The sequence below is a fragment of the Laetiporus sulphureus genome (genome assembly GCF_001632365.1).
Source record: "Laetiporus sulphureus 93-53 unplaced genomic scaffold LAESUscaffold_17, whole genome shotgun sequence".
In the NCBI taxonomy this organism is placed as follows: domain Eukaryota; kingdom Fungi; phylum Basidiomycota; class Agaricomycetes; order Polyporales; family Laetiporaceae; genus Laetiporus; species Laetiporus sulphureus.
In genome coordinates, this window is record NW_024468526.1 from 35,358 (window position 1) to 55,561 (window position 20,204).

Below are 20,204 nucleotides of genomic sequence, written 5' to 3' on the forward strand. Positions count from 1 at the left end.
TGGGCCTGTGCTGGACTTACCCTTGATGACCTTCTTGGAACTGCCATCTTCAGCATCTTCTAATCGATTTGCAATAGATCCAGGTTCTGCAGGTCAATTGAGCTTCGCATTGTAGGTGGGAGAATCTTGAGCTCACGTCTGATGGACTCGGTGAATATAAGACACTTTCAAAGCCACTAGAAACAGGGAGAGGCCGGAAAGTGAAGGGGCCAGTTTAGGAGGATTACAGTAATAGATGGCAGTGATTGTGTATGAGTATGGCTCACACAACAAGCAACCCTATAAGGATTAGTACGGGTGAAGTTCCAAGTGAAAACACCACCTGCTGGACGTACTTCTGTTCCTGGTTCAGCATCAGGTCCCTGCTGCTCGCAACATGCACCCATTCCCTGCTCGCATCAAATGCAGCCTTCAGCGTGCTCACTCACATGACCGGCCCATTGGTCATGATGTACATACCATGCAAGCCCCTCCCAGCCTCACTCGTCTGGACCTCCTCTGCCCACTGCATGATCTTCTCGATAGTCTGATAGCAGTGCCATCTGTAGATTTCCTGCTTCTCCTCAGAGGTGACCTCGTGTGGCTTCTTGGACCTGTCAGGGAGGCTGCCGAAGGCATTGTAACCTGTGTAGCTCGAGTCTCAATCAGCGAGGTTCCAGCAGTGTGCTTCAAACTCCCATGGCAGGCATGCAGGACGTGAAGGAAGGGGATGGTGGAGTAATGCTGTATGGTTGTATGAGTGAATGGGAAAGAGGAGGGGAGAAGGGTTTGTGTGAAAGAGGGGAGGATCAGTTCACGATTCTTGTCGACTACGAGCTCTATGAGGGTGGGACATGCATCTGCAATGACAGTCCGATCAGAGACGTGTATGCAAAAATACTGACAGTTGCGAACAGGAACAAGGGTGGGTACAGTCATTGAGGAGCCAGCTGTGCCCATGCTACTGTGCGAAATCCAAAGAGGTGTTAGCGCTATCCCATACAAGGTTGTACTAGCTGAAACAAGGAGGTAACAAAACGGTGATCTTCGTGATCTTGCTTTCTTATGATTATCATACACAGTATAACATTTGACATTCAATTGTAGGGATGCACACTAATGCACACTATCTATACATGGTACATTGAACGGAAAACAACAGAACATAGTCTGTGACCTGCATTGCAGTCTATGCATTAATATACTACTTATCAAAATTTGAAGAAATCGACATACTTTCAATGGCTTCCAAATCATCAGACTGCCATCCAGTTTTGGTTTGGCAGCCTGTCAGATACCATCATGAGGTTGGGCAGCTGCTCCCAGATAGTCCGATCTTCAGCCTCAATGCAGGAATTGATTCAAGCAGTGCGCATGCCACACAGCGGTGAATCAGCCTTCTGAAGTCCTGCAGATAGGTGCCAGAGAAATCCTAAGACGTCATGTGTGACCTCATGACTGTCAGACCAGATGTTGGACCACCTCTGGTCACATTCCATATGGGTGGGGCAAAGAGGGTTGACTCTGGCAGTGAAGATTGTGGTATGGAACTGCGTGAACTGGTAAATGAGCCGCTCCCATGCCCTATGCAACCGGGCATGGAAATCACTGAACAGACAGCTCCAGCTGTCATCTGCCCCCAAAATGCCATGTTCGATGGTCTCCAGGTCCAACAAGCATGCCAGGTACATCGCAAAAGGTAGCAGTATGGAGCAATTGATTGTTAACGCCACATCGATGACGTTCAAGCAGTTCTCAATTTTATACATCAACCAGTTGCTTGTCAATGTGCTGTTAATATTGAATTTGATGTTTTGATACCCCTGGCACGTCGATGAAAACGCCTCCATAAGGATGACCAAGGCTCGATCAACGACATCGGGAATTCTGAGCAAGTGTCCCTGTTTAGCCGCTGTGGTGACCTGCGCAAAGGTGAGATCATTGTTCGCTAGTGCAAACCTTTTTTTTATGATATCAGGACATCAGACAGTGATCACAAAGCACTAACCTCACCGTGTACCAAAGAAAATGTCCATCAATACCATGCCCTCAGACATGTGCAATGGCACATGAACCACCGGAAGCCCTTAGCAGACCTCTCCCTCACCATGCCCAATAGCCTCCAAGATGGTGCTGATGGAAGTCTGGAAATAATCTGACCCCTGGCGCAATGCTCCGATATACGCATGAACGCCAGTGTGGCATCGAAGACTACAATGACATTTCCATCAGAGAAAGAATGGTTTTAATCAACAGCGATCACAGTATTGTTTAGCATGATAGACAATGGTACAGCAGACATTGGAAGATTTGGGTAGAGGAAACAGGGAGGTTGAGGAAACGGAGGGAGGGGTCGAGAAAACCTGAAGAGTCGAGAATGGCTGCAGATGGTGGAAGAAGATGCAGATTGAGTGGGAAATTGTGTATCGGCTAATGGAGTGCACATGGCCATGTGTTGGTTTGCTTCTCGCTTCTCGAACAACTTTCAGAAGATTGTAAATAACAGAAATATCCACAAATTCTGCTCAGTTTGAATTCATCAAGTGGAAGGAAGGAAGTTGCTCACCGTCAATTGTTCGAGACATACAAAGTTTTGCAGTCTCTCTAGATCTTCCAGCACACTCTGAAGCTGTGATCTGGGTTCTAAAGTCAGATCCATGCTAGACAGCTCATACACTGTGTGCTGGAAGCATTATCTTGTTTCGGTCATTCAATGATATTAGGAGCCAAATACTACCTTCCACCAAAAATCTCACAGTGCGTGAAAAGTATCACATGAGTGTCGGTGTTCTCAGCTACATGCCAGATGCCCGGAGAGGCACCTGTGTGCTCACAGAGTCTAAATTGCTCGCAGCTATGTGATCCGCTCTCGTGTCTGCTTTTCACTCTGAACATGATGCCAAGCTCTGAGGAGTGAAGTCATCAAAGCATACAGGACATCTGGCATGCATGAAGAGCTTTGTGCCACCAGGGAGGGTCACACTGTGTATTTGCTGCAGCAACATTGCCAATCATGAAAGTGTTTGTATTTGTTCATGTTTATAATCCTCGGCAGACACCCAGAACTAGATCTACACTCTAAGTAGATCTTTGCCCGCCGAGGATGCAGTGGGGATGGTATATGGCTTGGAGGACAGCGTAGATTTGACAGACTTGTGGTGGATTTGCATGCAGCGTGCCGCAATGACCAAGGACCCAAAGGCGATTAAGTTATTGGAGTCGCTGTATCGTGCATACACATGCATATGTTGAAAGGAATGAAACGCTGACACTTCCCGGATGCACAAAGCCTCACCGGTCTTCATGCAGCCAAAGACTCCGAATATTAGCACTGACCAAATGATGGTAGCGGTGAGCATCCTTCATGTGTATCAACAGAATTTTCATCTGAAGCCTCAATTGCAGGATGGTGCACACCCTCTTGAGTGGAAATGGGTGATTTTCGCCGTGGTGGTCAGTATCAACTCATATGCCAAGGATTTATTGCTGAAAGGAGCAGAGAAGGACGTGCTTGCATTCAAAGATTTCCTCCTGCATGATCTCCAGACACCCGCAGACCACATCAAGCTACTTCGTGATTATATGGCTATGCGCCAGTGCATTATGGACACATTACACATGCACTTCTGTAACAATTCTGACATCTGTCCTGGAGATGCAATCATATTCTACTTCATGGGCCACGGGTCCAGCCACGACCTTCGTGGCAAGGGAGCTGTCAAATGCATTATATCCATCGATAATGCACCAATTTGTGAGCATGAGCTGCACATCTTTCTCAAGGATTTGTCCCACATGAAGGGCAAGAACATTACGCTTATCTTTGACTGCTGCTTTGCTTCTGGATGCACACGGGACGGTTGGCCCGCCCACTCTGGATCATCAGGATCATATTCGGGATCACAGAGAGCTCAATTTATGAATTCGTTCTTTACCGCTGCAAGTCAAGGCTCATCAGGATCGGGTTGTGTGCGCTGTTTAGTGGATGATGACTGCATGCTCACGATTGATTGAAATATCAGGAAATTCAAGGAGGCTATGTCACTGTATGCACAGGAGCACCTGCTTGACGAGTCAGAAGGATGATGATAGAGGACCAAGCAAGGACCAAGCACCACTTTTTCCATCAGGCACAGCGTGAAATATCTTCAACACATCGGGGATGCACAGCAACATGCTGCTAGCATAGCTAACAGTGGCCAATGCTAAAAAGGTGGATTCATGCGTGTGGGCCGGTGAATCCAGCAGCAACAGAATCAGTCTTATCACTTCTCATCGGAGTCATCTCCTAATGAGAATCCTCCTGGCATCTTATTGCCATGTCATGTCTCTTGAATCTTTCATTGGCCTCTGCATTTTGCCTCTCGACCCAGTCTTCAAGTATACCGCCTTTCTTCAACATGCTGTTCCACTGCAGATATATAATATGAGATTCCAAATATATAACTGAATGCAGAGAGCTGACCTCATCTCTGGCAATGATACTGCCTTCCTGATGCTCCAATGCCCACCAAGCCAGCCTGTACCATCATAACAGGTTGCTGTCCAACATGTTAGAGAAATTCAATGTGGGAATGCCAACTAACATCATGAACGCACCCTCTTGTTGTCCACATGCAAGAGGGGAGTGATGAAGCCTGGCCCAGAAGAGTCGTTCAATATGAGAAATGTTTCAGTGCAGTCGATAATGACCAAATCTGCAGCACATATCACAATCGGTAAGCCATGGTCAGCTCAGAAGAACAGCCAGACACTCACATGGATCCTGCCGTCAGAACCACCAGAGTATATGTACTGCTGGCTGGTAGTCTCTGCTGGACTGAAATGGCACCAAATGAGGGTCCATAAGACTTCATGACCTGTGTATTGCATGACACTGCAATCCTGTAGATGTGATCTGTACTGAGGTTAAGGGTACATCGTGACAGAATTGGCTCTGCAGGTCATGGCATAGGAGGAGGAAAGGGACTCTGCAGAGGTCGTAGCTCTTGGTGCTTCACTTGGAATGCAGAGACGGGCACAGTCACCAAGGCAAGCTTTAGACCACACTTCTCGATGATGCTAGAGAGGAGGCCCCAGATGGTCTCAGAAGCAAGGCAATATTGCTCACTATCGTGCCCGAATCTCACAGTGAGCTCGATGGCTGCAAACTTGTCCTTTGGTAAACTTATCATTTGGCATGTCATCTGATTCCAGGAAGCCAACTACAGTAATTGTCTCCTCTAGGAATGTCTGGGATGCAGAGGATGGGATGGAGAAGATGTCGATAATGTGAGGAGCCTCAGTTGGAAGCTGAGATTAAGAGAATATATGTGAGTATGAGTGATGTGCATGATCAAGGTATGTCGGGATGAGTGTGGCAAGCGAAGATGGTGATGGTTTCTCGGAGAGCAAGAAGGATTCCTTGAACAAAGAGGGGATGATACCTAGGAATCACACAATCGGTCAATTGAACTTCAAGCTGAGCCATGTACAACGTACCTACAGCATCCTCCTCGTCAATGCTCAGCAGCAATGCACTTCCCGGTCCCTGTCTTACAAATGCTTCTAGATTCGATGAGCCTGCGGAAAGTTCCAAATCATCCACAGACTCATTACAGTCCAGTCCAAAATGGCAATACAATGTGGTGCCCGCTTGTCATGCAGACAATTGTGAGGGTAGAGATACAGGTGCATTCAACTACATGCACACTGCTTGAGATACATCAGCCAGGAGCAGACAAATGAATGTCCCTTCAGGATGCAGGTTGGCAGAGACACGGTGCGCGTCTCCGAGTCACAGATGGTGACCGCTAACTGTCCGGTCCAGACGCAGGCAAGGGATGCATTGTGGTCAGTGTGCATCTGCGTGAGGCTGATGAGGAAGATGCTGAGGCAGCTTACTGTTATGCATGGTATCAGCATCAAATTGAAGAGGGGAGAGTGATGTTATGTACACCCAAGCCATTGTGATGAACACAGAAGAAAAAGTTCACGTTCCAGGACTGCGCTGCAGGTTGAACGAGAGGTTCTTGACAACGAATTGCACCAACAAAGCGCAGCTGCTCGAAGAATGCATGGTGCTTCTCGCAGAATTGCATGAACTTGTCTCTGGGAAGCCTCATGGTCACCCGGTTCAGTCACTTCTGGCACGAGAATGTTATAGTGGCATATAAGGGCTGGGGATCTTTCTGGGTCTCTTCTGTGAGGAGCTCATAGTCCAAAAGATGCAGCAATAGTGTTGGCTTGTCTGTAATAGTCCCTCCGGGGTGTGTGATGAGGACACAAACCTTGGAGACTATGGACTTGACACAGTGGTGATGAGCGAGGTTGAGAGCGCATGGAAGCTGGGCCGCACTGATGCTAGGCAAGGACAACATTGCGCAGCTAGAGTGTATCTGGGAGATCATCATCCAGAGGCTGCTGCTTGACCCAGAGAACGTGTCCTTGCATGATGTGGCAATTGTGCGGTGGACGGTGTCCCTTGTGGCGAACCGGGCAGCGAGGCTCAGTGGGACCGCTGTCGCTGCAATTCTCATGCAAATGGGCAATGCGAAGCTCAGAGGGGGAGCACCAGCACTGAAGGAGAACCTCATCATTGGTGTCGATGGCAGGTAGACTATGTGAAATGAAGTTTTCAGGAGTGAAGGCTGATGGTGATTCGCAGTCTGATTCAACACTACCCAAATTTCGAGGCTCAGCTGTGCTCTTCTCTCCAGTCCTTGGTGGGTGAGGCAGTGGACAAGTGTGTAGAGATCGACTTGGCAAAAGACAGAAGTGATGCAGGAGGTAAGTGTTTGTTCTTTTCACCGGTAGCATGTTAATTGAGTGTTCATCGCAGCCACGCTATGTGCTCTGCAAGCCATTAAACAGGGTCTATAACCAACTTTTCTCTAGCCAGCATCACAAGGATTGTTCCAATACATACATCTAGTTACCACCAGCACTGTTGAATACGCTATTCCTCAGATTATTGACTCTAGAGGAACACCCAAGGTGGTTGCCTTATTTCCTGCTGTTGTTTTAGCTGTCTGCCCTAGCTGACCAGTTTGGTGGGCCCTCTCAGTCTCATTAATCTCCTTATTGTCACGGATTCACCGTTGCTTGATGGTGGCATCACTATATTGGTAGACTGCAGCATGTAGGGCATCCTCCTGGGCTTAGATTTGAGCATCAGATAAGAATGCAGACTCACATAAGATGCAATGGGCAGGCTGCTCACCCCTACCAGTGCATCCAGTCTCTAGATCTTGGTAGTAACTGTGCATTGAATTGCATCAAAAAAGTGTGAAATTCAAAAAAAAAGACTCACCTGTCGAGATCGCTAGGCAAGTCATGATGAATCGCAAACTGCACTGGAGCAGAGATGAGAGATCATTACTCCCAAAAACAGTGACGCATACTGTTTGACTTGTCTGTTCCCATACCGAACATGATCTGAGTAATGCTTTGGCCAGCTGTGTTTTGGTAGGGTACCTCAATGAGCCCTCATATGGTTGCAATGATTACCTGACATTCGTCCATCTTCCAGCTGTCTAATGTCTCCGCCTTGTCCCTTGAATCCACCTTAGCATGAAAATGTCGTGCATCGAAGTCATGTTCTTCCTTCAACTTGTACGTGATCTCCTCACACAACTTGCAGCTGTGCGCATAGATGATTCCGGTCTCACCAGCATGGCTCTCCTTGATAAACTGTGCGATCTCCTGAAGTGCCACCTTCTTCTTCGGCCACGCCTCATAGTTCAGGTTCGGGCATTTCATCGATTGCGAGAACTCGACACAATGAGAGATTCACAGGAGATGCTTAAAATCATGCTTCACGTGTGTCGTCATGGTCACGGTCAGGGGCCATGATCGGAATGCCCAGAAAACCTTGGCAGAAACCGTCGAGGAACCGATACTGTGATTAGAGTAACCTAAGCAAATCAGTGAATTCGAGCAGATATGTGTCCTACCACATCACGGAAGTTCCAACCCCATTTGACCGCACTGTGGCCCTCATCGAGCACACATCCTTTCAAGTGCTTCTTGTTGTACAGCTGCCTCAGTATCAATGTCAACGCCGAGCTGTGCTTCAGCTTCTCCAGCATCATGTGTATCAAGTTTGGCCGCTGCTGCTTGATCCGATGGAGCAGCCACCAGTGAACATCCACCTCCTCATGCATCTGCTCTGAGTTGAAAAATGCGATGTCGACGCCCTTGTCTTGTAGCGCCGCCATCTGGTTCTGCATCAGCATGAGCAGCGGCCCAATGACAATGACCATCGTGCCCTGTGTCCTGTTGTTCTCGCAAATCACAGGCAGCTGATAGCACAGGCTCTTTTCCCTGAGCCACCCGTGGGCATGAGCATCAGTGAGTCCTGTCTGGAGAGCAGCGTGGTGATCGCCTCGAGCTAGTTCATGCAGAAGGACTCGAGTCTGAAGACGTTGCACAGATTCTGCATGATCTCAGTGTAGTGAGGTGACTTGAGCAGTGCATCATCCTGCTTGGCAGGCAGCGATGATGAGGAGGGGATTCCTATCTTGTTGTAGTGTCAGAGGGCCATATGACGACTGGAACACCACTGTATATAATGTCCGAAAGCACGCATCAAGGACAAGTCTGAATGATCTGATGGCAAGAAGGGCATCGAGGTCGTATGGGTGAATCCGGTAGCAGGCAAAACGGTTGCATATAGGATTAATTTGACTGAAGAGGACTCAGTTTACATCTTCATGTGAATTCGCGATTCGAGAGGGAACCTCCTCGCCTTTCTCTTGTCCCTTACGGTGATGCCGCTCGTTATTCTTCTGAAGCTGCGACTTCACCTTAACATGCTTCAGAGCCAGTGCATTCTCAGCATCAGATGAGGACTCGAATGATAACTGTTTGTTCGGGCATGGGCGGTCAGAGGCTTGACAAAGAGGGATTCGTTGGAACAGACGTCGATGACGGGGATGCTGTTGTCTGCAGCTTTTTTCATTCGGAGCGGTGTGGGTTTCTTCTTGCCAAACTCAGGTGTTGCAAAGGAGCGTAGACCACTGGGTGGTGTGCGAACTGCATACATGATCAGTTTGTGAGCACCTGCATCTGTCATCTCCACACGCTGTGCCAGCTTGGGCAGGCGACCCTTGCACTTGGGAGCAGTGGCTCCAGTGTTGGCTTGAGAGGCGAGAGCGACAGAGGCCCTGGCCTGCTTGCGAGAAGCTGGAGTACGTCCGTGTGCGCTGATGCTGATGTTCTCGGTATCCTCGTGCTCACGTTGGTCCATGTCCATATGCTCGTCCTCTGTAGCCTTCACGTTCACCTTGCCCTTGCTCTTGCTCACCATCTTTCTTTTGCTCTTCACGCAGTCTGCCCACTGTCAGGCTTGCCTTCACTCACGTCTTCATCAATGCTGAGCTCCCAGAGATTCACGTTGCGCTTCTGCTTGCACAGGTTTGTGCATGAAAGCTGGTCGTAGATGCCATGGCAATTGAGCCAGATGCACGAGGTGAGCTTGTCATCTTGAGAAGTCGAGTCAGTGTGAAAGCGGGCGCGCTTTATGTCAGTTTGCAGCAGGAGACGATCAGGACGCCGTGAAGAAATATGAGAAGATTAAACTACACACTGTATGCTTGCCCTCATACCACCAGCCATCGAGCAGTCCCTGGTCCCTGTCTCCTCGGTGAGTTTACTGCAGCATCCCCACAGCATTTCGTACGTCGTCCCAGGATCGATCACGAGCCTGCCACTTCTCGTGGTCCTCCCAACGTGCTCAACCTCGACACTCTTGTCGTCATGCGGCATCAGACAACTCCTGTCATCGTTTTCGACCTCCACATAGTCCTTGTGGCAGCGCACGCAATGTAGAGGATGCGCGTGTGCTCTTCAGAGCTGACGTCTTAGTCTGGATACAATATGTTGTAAATATGGCATTTTGAAATGTAGCATATTATTTGTTTAAAAAGCGAGACATTATTTATTTAACAAATTATGGGTGAGACATGATACTGAACTAAATTTTAAAATTATTATGCCAAGAGCAGTTTTGATTGGCCCGATCATCTGTTTCTAGGAGGAAACATTTTGAACACATGCAGCAGCCACCTGAAAAACATCCTGATTTCATCCGGGAATCACGGTGGCAGCATTTTACAGGCATTATTAATGTTTTCTCAATGCCTTTGTAAAGCAAGCAATGTTTTTCCTGATTGTGTACAAGCTGCACATGCCTCTCTCACCATGGGCACATGGTGGATACATATAGACTGCATTGACAAATCATCTCCAATGTTTCCGCAGAAAACACAATCAATCAAAACATCATGTGACCCTAATGATACGTTTGAAAACATTTTGGATGCACAGTAATGCCATCAATAATGAGGCAGTGATGATTCTCACTTGATTCAACCATTTTTATTGATGGAAACATACAAAATGTTACCGGAATCATACCACGTTGATATAAGTGACAGCATTGGACACAAATCTAAATAAAAATTATAATGTCTGCAGAGTTTTTCACTAATGAGAAAGCTGATTTAATTCAAAATGTAACCAGCTACACTTTCATTGAATCACACAGAAGATATTTAGATGGCATTTCGGCAACATTCAAATTATTGTCACCATGAATCCAGCAGAAGCATAAGTCACATCATTGTGACTGTAGTCACAGTGTGTTCACGATGTTCCCGGTGGAATCACAGGTCAATGCCCTCTGTGATGGTGCATTATGACTCCTGCCTAGAAAGGCAAGGAGCTGGCTGCAAGGTGCTGCCTGCGTCCTGTGACTCATCACCAGTGGTGGATGATGATATGAAGCAAGAAGGGGTTTCAAGGACCCTTCGCCTTATCTCACATAAAAATGAAGCTGGGGATACCCAGTTTCTCATAGGTGCTTATATACATGTATGGCAAAGCCCCTGACACTTGTGCTACTGTGAGACCTCTGATACTTACATGTGAACATAATGCCAGAACCAGTAATGGTTCTGGTCTCGCCATGACAACTATCTAAGAAGGGCCGTATTACATCCAATGAGATAATTGTAGAACATGGTGCCACTTTGTGAGCGGCTGAAGTGGGACCACTTATTGAGTGGCCAATGGTGTTGGTCCTATTGGATGTAGCTAATAGGGTAGATGCTGCTATCTGTCGTGTAGCTATTATACCCTGAAGGTATAAGCCCCTTATTCAGTCACATGATCAGGTGGTCAGATTGGGCACTCTGTTGATCACGTGGTAGACACAGTCAGGTCTGCTGTGTAGCTGGTGTTGACTTGTGACAGGTCCAAGTATCTACTGAGATAGTAGATCAGTATGAAGGTGGGCACTTTGTATCCAGTTATAGGTTGACTTATGCAGAACTTTGTGGCAAAAGTAAGTATGTCCAGGTAAAACTGTGATAGGTGGCTAGATGATGACAGTGCTGCCTGCAATCTCATCTGTATGTCGCACAAGCAAGCTGCTGCATGGTGGCATATCTGTCAAGCTCAGTGAGCAATACACCATAAGGTGGTAGGGTCAGTGTCAGCAGTGCCTGCTACGATGAGTGTGGTCACACAATGATCACAAATTCTGTAACTGGTGCTTCATGTTCTGTTGCTCATAGACATACACATGATAATAGTTCATATCCATTGTTTACTGCATGAAGTGGAAAAACAGAGCAGCTAGAAAGGAGCATGATGAATATGTTACATAAAGTACAAGGTAGCGTGCAAGGTTATTGAAAGAAGGAATTACAAGGAACTGTATGTGATTGCAATGACATCTTTTTTTTTATGACAAGGGGATTCTCTTGGCATTTTCATACAGCGAGTTACAAGTAACTGTAACCTAAGACAATAGGTAAGGGAAAATAGACTACATTCACTAAGGGAAAGAGATTATGAGACATGACGAGTGATGGAGCAATCACTTTAGAGCAGACATGATCCACTGATCACTGATTTTGGCAGAGAGCCTTGTGAGCTTCAAATCCACAAGATCCACTACTATTGTAGTGAGAATATGCAATGTCACAATGATGGAGCATTTTGAGTTTTGATGCAGGGATAAGCTGGATAAGGCATGTGGAACAAGTGCATGTTGCTCACAAAGGATTTGAGGGGCCTGATCATGCCCATATGAGGGAAGCTACTAAAAGTTGCCAGAAGAGCAATATGTGGTTGCTGCTCATATATGATAGCAGGATGTACTAGGACATGGTGCAGCATGACAGTGGTAGTTGGAATATGAATCATGTGTGACATTGTGCTCAGACATTTCTCTAGTCATAGAACTCATCTGGGAGGGTGCCACGGGAGTCGCACAGGTAGAATGAAGGGTAAGACATAAATTACATGTGCGCTGCCTCGAGAATATCGTCATCACTGTCAAGGGCAGTGTCATGCTCATACATGTATCAAGTGAATAACTGCATGAAGAAGATATGATACTAATTAAAGTGTGGTCGAGAATGCTGCAACTCACCATTAATGCTGCCCTACTTGCTCGCCTTCTCACCTGAACACCGCTGGTCCATTGTGCACAAAAAGATGGTCAAATTCAACAAGTCATCGTCTGGTGAGGTGAGCTTGATTCTATTGAGCATGTCAGTTCACCGATTAGCACAAAGCACAGCGGAGGAGCCATGCACTGATCAGGGAGCTCACATCTGCAGCGATGTGGGGCCTCTGAGAGCATCGAAAATAGTCACGTGGGTGCATTGACAAGCATGAAAATAATATTTTTCTCCGCTTTGTACAGTATATGCTATCACTGGAGACATGAAGGCATTTGTCACCATGTAATATGTGTGACAAATGTGAACTGGTATTTTATCTTTGTGAAAAGGATCTAGTGCAATTGCAATTACCATTACATATTCTGAGTTTATAACTTAACTTGTCACCATTGCAAATTTGAGTTGACTTATTTTGTCTATACCCCCAAGAGAAACCATAAAATATTGCACAAAGTATATGGCTCTGCTACAAATATACCACTATATGCTTTAGTGTGAGGGCCAATGAGCTAATTTGTGATTGGATACTCTAGGCTGGCATAGTCCTTGTGCAGTGTTTAGAATTGTGTATCCTCATAATAGATAAAATAGATAATATTGATTTGCTATAATGGTATATCAAGTCCCAAGTTTGGAATATGCAATGTTAATTGTGATGGAGATGAATCCTTTTCACAAAGATAAAATGCCAATTCCCATTTGTAAGGCATATTACATGGTGAAAAATGGCTCCGTGTCTCCAGTGTATACTGATCACTTATCAGCAATATAGGTTTTTGTATACTAGTGCGTGGTTGTAAGCCCAGATGTCATACAGTACTGTCAATGAGCGTTCCGTAGCCAGTCCGAAACATCAGTGCTTAACCAAGCTCATCGGGTTTGAAACTCCAGATTTCCATAACAATCTTCCCGGCCCTCTTGCACATGATCACGCACGTCTCGCGAGTGAATGCGATCTTCCAAACACTCTCGCTCGGTTCACTGAGCTCCCTGAGGTACTCGCACCTCCCAGTGTCACGTCCATAGCTGTATAGCCGCACTCGCCCGTCATTTCCGCTCGTTACGAGGAACCTGTCATCAGTCTGCAAACCGGTCACGGAACTGTCGTGCGCGATGAGTCGCTGTACAATTGCATACGATGAGCCGATGGCGAAGGTGATGACACGGCCATCTGCGCCACCTGTTGTGATGATCGTCGGTGACAGCTGGATCTGACATACGAGAGCCGTATGCCCCTGTAGCAATGCAAGGCAATCTCTACAATGGAACTGAACAAGCTATCGATGAGCAAGAAGGATGTACTCACCCAGTTGCAGCATCCCACACCCGTACAGATGTGTCCAACCCCCCTGAAGCTATGCGGACACCGTCGAAAGCGACGGAGTAAATTTGATTGTGATGTCCTCGCAAGACCTGTAGGCAGGAGCCGGTATCGATATCCCAGAGTCGGCAAGTGCTGTCATAACTGCCACTAACAGCCCGCGAGCCAAAGACGTCCAAGCAGCGCACGCTTTGCTCGTGGCCTTCCATCACTCGCAGAAGCCGTCCACGTTGAATGTCCCATACGCGAATGGTTCGATCTCGAGATCCCGATAACGCGATGGGACGCCCATGCAGCACCTTGAGACATCGCACAGTAGATGTATGCCCGCGGAGGATGTAGATACAGTACCTATAAGCGAGCGCACAAAAGAATTAGGATGCAAACTGATGAGCATCGAGCATAGCTTACCCTGACTTGATGTCCCATACGCGCAGCTCCTTGTCGCAGCCAGCACTGATAGCTAGGGCATGAGGCTGGCCCCAGCCATCCGATGCACCATTCGGATCGCTCGGCTTCTCTGAAGGACTCCTCACTCGCGGTCCTTCTTGACTGTCACCCGAATGGAAAACATCGGACGATGATCTTCGCCTCGCCTCCTTGTCGAGCATTGACGAATCGAGACCAACTGCGTGTCGAAGCGTCGGAGGTATAAGAGGGTCATTCAAATCACCGCTTGATCCACTGGAGAACGCGTCTTCAGCCATACTGCTCTCGCTCTCCGTCCGCCGGTCTCTCTCTCGTGGTAAGTCCGCCGACCCTTTAACTAATGCGACCGCCCAAACGCCAGATTCGTGGCCAACAAGCGTACGACTGAGGACGCCCGTCCGCGCGCTGAAGACGTGTATCCTACTATTCGCGAGTCCTATGACAATCCATGACTCGTCGAGCGCGACCGAGGTCGGAATGGCAGACGAGAGCGCGGCAACTGGATGATCAAGTGGAACGCGTTGGAAAGGTGAAGGTTGATGGACCGCAGGTATACGATGTGTCTGCAACAGTTTACCGCCATGAAGCCAGTTCGCGGCTGCGTTGGCAAACGTCAAATCATTCTCGTCTTCACGAGACACCAAACAGACACGCACTGACGGTGTAGGAGTACTGAAAATGTCGGCGATAAGGCAAAGAAGAGACATGGCGTAGCTTCCCAACTCCATGGGAGCCGGGCGAATACGGTGACGAGGCTGATGCTCGCCACTTGCTATCAGTAGCTTCACTACAAACAATTCAGGGCGACTTACCGGATACACTTGTCAACATCCCTCCGTGTACCTCTTCTGCATTGTCCCTCCTCTGTTTCGGAATGGCTAGGAGTTGGTCCGGAACCGAGTATCCGTGAACATCGCACATCCTCTTCCATATGTACTCGTCGTCGAGTAGGCGATTCCACGATCTGCTCACTCTACTCGCGCGAACCAGAGTTTGCGGATCATCAATAAAATTCAGGATATGTAGAGATATCTCTGGTGGTAGATCCCTCAAGAAATCGCGCCTGAGCAGTGGGGTGATCGTAGTGGAGATGAACAAGAGTTCAGCGGGACTGCAGTCCGCCAGCAGCGCTGAGAGGTACTGGAAGCGAAGGGAAGTGGGTAGTGATGCGAATTCGTGTCGAGACAGGTATCCGGGCTCGTTGACGTAGCTGAGACTAGGAGAATCGCAGGCGGGGAGTCGGGGAGAGGGAGCGGGCGTCGGAGGTGAGACGATGGGCATATATAACGTCGAGGATGATTGGAAGGCCATGGCGGTCTGTACGGACGAGGAGGGGGTCCTTATACACGGTCAAAGTAGCACAGAGCGCGACAGAAGAGGACAGCTGCAGAGCAGGGTATATGTTGCTCGAGGGAGCTTAATCCAGCAGACCGGTCGGACGGAACAAGCCAGATATGGTTTGTTCCCGTCGGGCTCCTCCCAGACGCTGCACAGGCGCAGCAGGATGTACGACCACACCCAGTATGCGAAGGTGCACGTACGCTGGTCGTGTTGAGACTGAACGGCGATGTACGACGACGCGTCTGGTTTGGTCGACTCCAAAGCCGGCCACACCCGCGCTGGCTATAACATGCAGTATATTCCCCGTACATAGATATCCAGTACATGTCAAGCGTTACAAGAATGAAATCACAAAGCACAGCGTAGCTTGCGTGCAAAATTCACAGTATATCATCCACTTCCACCTCCTCGCCCTCGTCCTCCTCGGAAGATACCATGGTGAGGTCGATCAAGCGATCCGACAAAGCGTCGGGCTTATCGTTCGGCTCCTCGTTTCTCATCGTGCGACTTCAAATTTATTACAAATGAGCGCACGCTTCCATGATAGCTCACTATAACACACTTACTCCTTTCGAGGACGTGTTTCAGCCTCAGAAACATCCGATTCTTCGTCGTCGTCTTCGTCAGAGCTCGCAGATTCTGGAAGAGTATACTTTGCTTTGGCCGCGCTGATCCACAACGTGTACGTCAACGTGACCATACGACATAGGAAGGATTGGACAACATACGCAGAACGCCTAGGCATCATTCGCGTCGGCGCAGGGGGAGCGGATCGCAGGTCGTCAATCTTGTCCGATCCGGAATCAGCATCTTGGTCAGAGCCCGAAATCCGACGCCGCCTGACAAGTCAAGTCAGCGTGTCCGTAAGTTAGGAGAGTCTACCTGCGTACTTCGCTTTGCCCTTCCTGTGCCTCCGTGGGGAAGGAGGTCGGCTTTCGCGGTCGGAAAGCGGGGGTGTCGTGGTCGTGGCTGTTGTAACGCTTTCAGATCTCCTATAAGCATGATGAGCCATTTCCAAGGTATTTGATGTACACCAACACTCACCGTTTCTTTCCTGTCCTTTTCGCTGGTTTCACGTCTTCCTGTTCGGACTCTGGAGCGATATCGTCCAAGAACTCAAACAGATCCTTTAGATTCTCCAGCTGCCGATATTCCTCCTCGCTAAAGCTTTCCAACTGCTTCGCAAACTTCTTCGAGATGCCATCGTCAAATTTTGCGAAAGCATTTTGAGACACAGCATCTCTGAGCGGGCGCCGCTGAACGAGACATTCAGCACTGCGTAACATCATGCAGCATCCGTCTTACCGATCGTAGATTGCGCGTCAGCAGCTTAAGAGTGCGCAGCTTGTCGTCGTCCAACGTATCCGGTATGTAAAGTTTGCCGAGCAATTGGACCAACGCTTTCTTGTCATCCTCTATGTCACGACGAAATGCATCAGTGAGCTGAATCTCAATACTGTACTTCGAGAAACGGCATACTTTCCATATCCTTGTTGAAGAGCACCTTGACAATGTCGCTTGCCAGATCGACGTGAATCGTGTCATCTGTAATGCCAGACTGTCTTCCTCTCCCGATTGCCCTGGTAAAGAAGTCAGCGTACAATGATGATGGCAGCTTTCGAACGACTTACGCTGCCTTCTGCGGGTCCGTCCAGTCGACAAACATGAGGCCCACTTGCGCCGCAGTGACCACTTCCTGTCCTTCGTCCCATTCTTGCAGCGTCGAGATCAGGTGTTCATATAATGGGATGAAGATCTAACGATAGCGGTTAGATCGCTGGGGCTCGGCAGCAACAAACAAGGCCTGCCTTAGCCATGCGCCGTTGGTTGATAGCAGATGAGTACGAGTAGACGGGGAAGAAATATGAAAGGCACTGCCGCAGCTCTTGATTGTGAGATGTCTCAGGGGAGACATACACCAAAAACAAGCCTTTCAGGACCTACTGCGCCCGTGAACAACAGTTCATGACGTAGGCAAATGAGTCTTACGCGTTCGTCAGTGATCATGCCCGACAGCACGAGCTTGGAGACGCCGACACACAGCAAAGCTTGAATCTTATCCGATTCTTCATTCTCCAAAAGATGAAGCAAAAATTCGACAACTTTTTCGCTCTGTCAATACGTCAATCCCGGGCTACGATAGCGTCTTTGTCGCACTTACACTTGCACTCCCTGGCCCGAGGAAGTCGCCCTCGTGCACCATGAGTATATCGAAGATGATATGGAGGATACTGGTCTTCAGAGATTCTGGAGACGCTTGCACTTGGTTCACAAACAGTTGGAACGAGTTGATGGCCATGCGCTATGCAAATCGTGAGCACGGCTTTAAATGAGACGTGCATAGAACTTACTCTTGCAATCAAGCAGCATAGACCGAGACTGACCAAACCCTTCTGCCTGAGGACAAATTCTTTGCTTCTGACCGCGGGGAGGATAAGTTCGCGTAGAATACCCTCTAGCGTTGAGTTTTCCTCGAATGTCTGTCAACGAGGTCAATTACATGGCCTTGGCACTGTCTGACGACGAGAACCCACCCCGTTTACTCTCTCAAGCATACCGATGCACAAAGAGAGACATCGAGCATCCATCTCGACAGACCGTGCTTCCTGCTCTGGCGCCTCCTCTGAGGTGGACTTTGGCAGAACTCGCATGATCCTGGCTGTCGCAGGTGTCCGCCCGAACTCGCTTTCGCCATCGTTGATATCCCTCTGTGTACCGCATGAGATAGATTACAACGTTTATAGGTATGCCTCACCAGCTCGTCCCCTGCATCGCTTGGGTCCCTGATCTCGTGGATTACTTCGACGACAACCATGATCAGGTCACGCTCGTTCGGAGATAGTGTTCGCAAGACATCGAGGCAATGAGCAACGAGACTTTCTGGCAACGTCTTGTGGGAGACCATGGCGCCTGAAAGGCAGCATCAGCCGATGGGAATTCATCCCGGTAAAGGAGAAGACGTACGAATGAGCTGGAACATCTTTCGTCTGCCGATCTCGTCCGCGTAATCCAGATTGACCGCCAGTTTGAGCATCTCGCCGATCGCAAACTCTTTGTCCAGTCTTTGCTCCTCCTTTCGCGCGCGTCTCTCTTCCTCTTCATCGTCCTGCATCCCGTCACGGAAGAGACGCTCATCGCTATCGTCCTGGATCTCCTGCACAAGTTCGTTGAATGCGTCTTGCAAGCGGAATACGAGCACTGTCACTACGGGCAGGGCTGACTCCAATCTAGCATTATCCTTGGTAGCGATACAGTGGTCAACGAAGACGCGTGCTAAAAACGAGCGCTCTGGCGTAAGAGTCTTCCAGTAGCCATCTGCAGCGATATCGTATTCAGAGGCGCTGATATCGTAGCTGCGTAACGGCTCACCTCCAAATTCCACATTGTCGAATATATCGATGCGGGTGTTGAATACACTACGCAGAGCATCCTCGGCAACAGTCCCTTCGGCCAGGTCAAAAAGCTTGAGGAACGCTATAATGTCTCCACGTATGCCATCTTCATCTTCCTCCTCTTTCTTGACGCCACTGGCGCGCACCGTGTCCACCCATGTTGCAAGGAGCTTCATCGCAGCAGCTTTGACTGCCTCTTCTCGGTCGCCCAATCCGCTGCGTACGATGAACTCACGCTGTGCTATCGTCAGTGCGCGTGGATGGGTGAACCCAATACCAGAACCTGATTCTGATACGCAGTGCGGCTCGAGGACGGCGGCGTAGACTAGCTTTCTCACGACCGCGTCGACATCACGAGCACGAGAAAGAAGAGAAGATAGAGTTTGTGGAGCCAACGGAAGGTTGACCACAGCCACTCGTCGTACATCACTGCGTCTGCGTTGAGTGCAATCATGAGCCAACGTACGGGTAGACTCACGCAGAGGTGTCGCATGTCATGGCCTCGACCAGGCTTTCCAGGATGCTGGGCTCATCCTCCTCCAGCTCAGAAACGTCTTCTGATCCAGCCAGTTTCGACAACGACAGAATGGCTTGCACGCGAATCATGGGCTCCTTGTCTCTGATTCGCTCCATCAGAGACGAGCGCAGGGACGTGTACGTCTCCTCGCTGCATGCATATTAGCACCGCGCTCGCGTCATCATGATCATGAGTAGACGTACTCAATCTCTCCGAGGTGTGATATCATCTCAGCAATGCATTGGAGGACGCGGAAGCGGACATTCTTGTCCTTGGCAACGCAGCCAGGCAGGAGAAAGTTGAGAATGCGAGCGACGAATTTCGATGCAGTGGTGTCTTCGTCCTCATCATGGGGGCCATTTCCACGTTCTTCGGAAGCTGATCCTACGTCAGAGCTGCCTGCGTGCCGCAGTGATGCCACACACCCTTCTCATTGATGAACTTTGTGAATCCGCCAATAAATCTCATGATTCTGTCAGCAGGCGTTATGCCTTTCTTGAGCGGCAGAACGCGGCCGATCATAAGCAACATGGCATCTTCAAACGCGCGTTCTCCGATGAGCTTCGTGCTCCGGCCATTCTGCACGCTTTCGGTGATGGTGGCGGCATCTGTCTGCAGCTTGGCGAGGGCGACAATGTTCTTCTGATGGTTGGCGGTGGTCGACTGAGCCTGGTCAAAGATGACTGCGACGGCGTTGGGCAGAGCGTCGAGGGTGGGTGGGGCAGAGATGCGTGCAGGCATGGCGAGATGGAGGACGAGGACGCGTTCGA

The 20,204-nt window shown here is 48.9% G+C and overlaps 7 protein-coding genes across 7 annotated transcripts; 2 read left to right on the forward strand and 5 right to left on the reverse strand.

Moving 5' to 3' along the window:
• Positions 1–262: 262 nt before the first annotated feature.
• Positions 263–918, reverse strand: LAESUDRAFT_758779 (uncharacterized protein; the record flags this gene model as incomplete). The annotated part of the gene is made up of 3 exons (XM_040912494.1): positions 263–389; positions 429–624; positions 885–918. 3 exons carry the CDS (start codon positions 916–918, stop codon positions 263–265), a joined length of 357 nt encoding a protein of 118 aa, XP_040764701.1.
• Positions 919–3,417: 2,499 nt separating this feature from the next.
• On the forward strand, positions 3,418–3,816 carry LAESUDRAFT_625990 (uncharacterized protein; the record flags this gene model as incomplete). Its single annotated transcript, XM_040903339.1, has 1 exon — positions 3,418–3,816. A coding segment is annotated over one exon (399 nt), but the record flags the coding sequence as incomplete, so codon positions are not given.
• A 2,502-nt stretch (positions 3,817–6,318) lies between these two features.
• On the forward strand, positions 6,319–6,840 carry LAESUDRAFT_758780 (actin-like ATPase domain-containing protein; the record flags this gene model as incomplete). Its single annotated transcript, XM_040912495.1, has 3 exons — positions 6,319–6,572; positions 6,626–6,747; positions 6,800–6,840. 3 exons carry the CDS (start codon positions 6,319–6,321, stop codon positions 6,838–6,840), a joined length of 417 nt encoding a protein of 138 aa, XP_040764703.1.
• A 606-nt stretch (positions 6,841–7,446) lies between these two features.
• LAESUDRAFT_758781 (uncharacterized protein) lies at positions 7,447–8,222 on the reverse strand (the record flags this gene model as incomplete). The annotated part of the gene is made up of 3 exons (XM_040912496.1): positions 7,447–7,731; positions 7,780–7,874; positions 7,922–8,222. 3 exons carry the CDS (start codon positions 8,220–8,222, stop codon positions 7,447–7,449), a joined length of 681 nt encoding a protein of 226 aa, XP_040764704.1.
• A 435-nt stretch (positions 8,223–8,657) lies between these two features.
• On the reverse strand, positions 8,658–9,268 carry LAESUDRAFT_758782 (uncharacterized protein; the record flags this gene model as incomplete). The annotated part of the gene is made up of 2 exons (XM_040912497.1): positions 8,658–8,822; positions 8,882–9,268. 2 exons carry the CDS (start codon positions 9,266–9,268, stop codon positions 8,658–8,660), a joined length of 552 nt encoding a protein of 183 aa, XP_040764705.1.
• Positions 9,269–13,094: 3,826 nt separating this feature from the next.
• LAESUDRAFT_749628 (WD40 repeat-like protein) lies at positions 13,095–15,768 on the reverse strand. Its single transcript, XM_040911568.1, has 5 exons — positions 14,997–15,768; positions 14,841–14,939; positions 14,167–14,782; positions 13,741–14,106; positions 13,095–13,691 (listed from the first exon to the last, which is right to left on the reverse strand). Exons 1-5 carry the CDS (start codon positions 15,493–15,495, stop codon positions 13,295–13,297), a joined length of 1,977 nt encoding a protein of 658 aa, XP_040764706.1. The 5' UTR covers positions 15,496–15,768; the 3' UTR covers positions 13,095–13,294.
• A 625-nt stretch (positions 15,769–16,393) lies between these two features.
• Positions 16,394–20,175, reverse strand: LAESUDRAFT_652250 (uncharacterized protein; the record flags this gene model as incomplete). The annotated part of the gene is made up of 16 exons (XM_040904350.1): positions 16,394–16,517; positions 16,570–16,781; positions 16,831–16,940; positions 17,005–17,105; positions 17,157–17,281; positions 17,325–17,465; positions 17,515–17,637; positions 17,687–17,827; positions 17,877–18,005; positions 18,060–18,233; positions 18,281–18,435; positions 18,490–18,840; positions 18,895–19,346; positions 19,396–19,584; positions 19,638–19,833; positions 19,860–20,175. The coding sequence occupies 16 exons, from the start codon at positions 20,173–20,175 to the stop codon at positions 16,394–16,396; spliced, it is 3,039 nt and encodes a 1,012-aa protein (XP_040764707.1).
• Positions 20,176–20,204: the final 29 nt, after the last annotated feature.

Bases quoted from the DNA above. Each gene is read 5' to 3' on its own strand.
- LAESUDRAFT_749628 (XM_040911568.1), bottom strand. From the start codon at position 15,495: ATGGCCTTCCAATCATCCTCGACGTTATATATGCCCATCGTCTCACCT. The intron at 14,107-14,166 runs GTAAGCTATGCT...GCTCGCTTATAG, and splicing joins GTATGGGACATCAAGTCAGG to GTACTGTATCTACATCCTCC. The intron at 13,692-13,740 runs GTGAGTACATCC...GTTCCATTGTAG, and splicing joins GTGTGGGATGCTGCAACTGG to AGATTGCCTTGCATTGCTAC.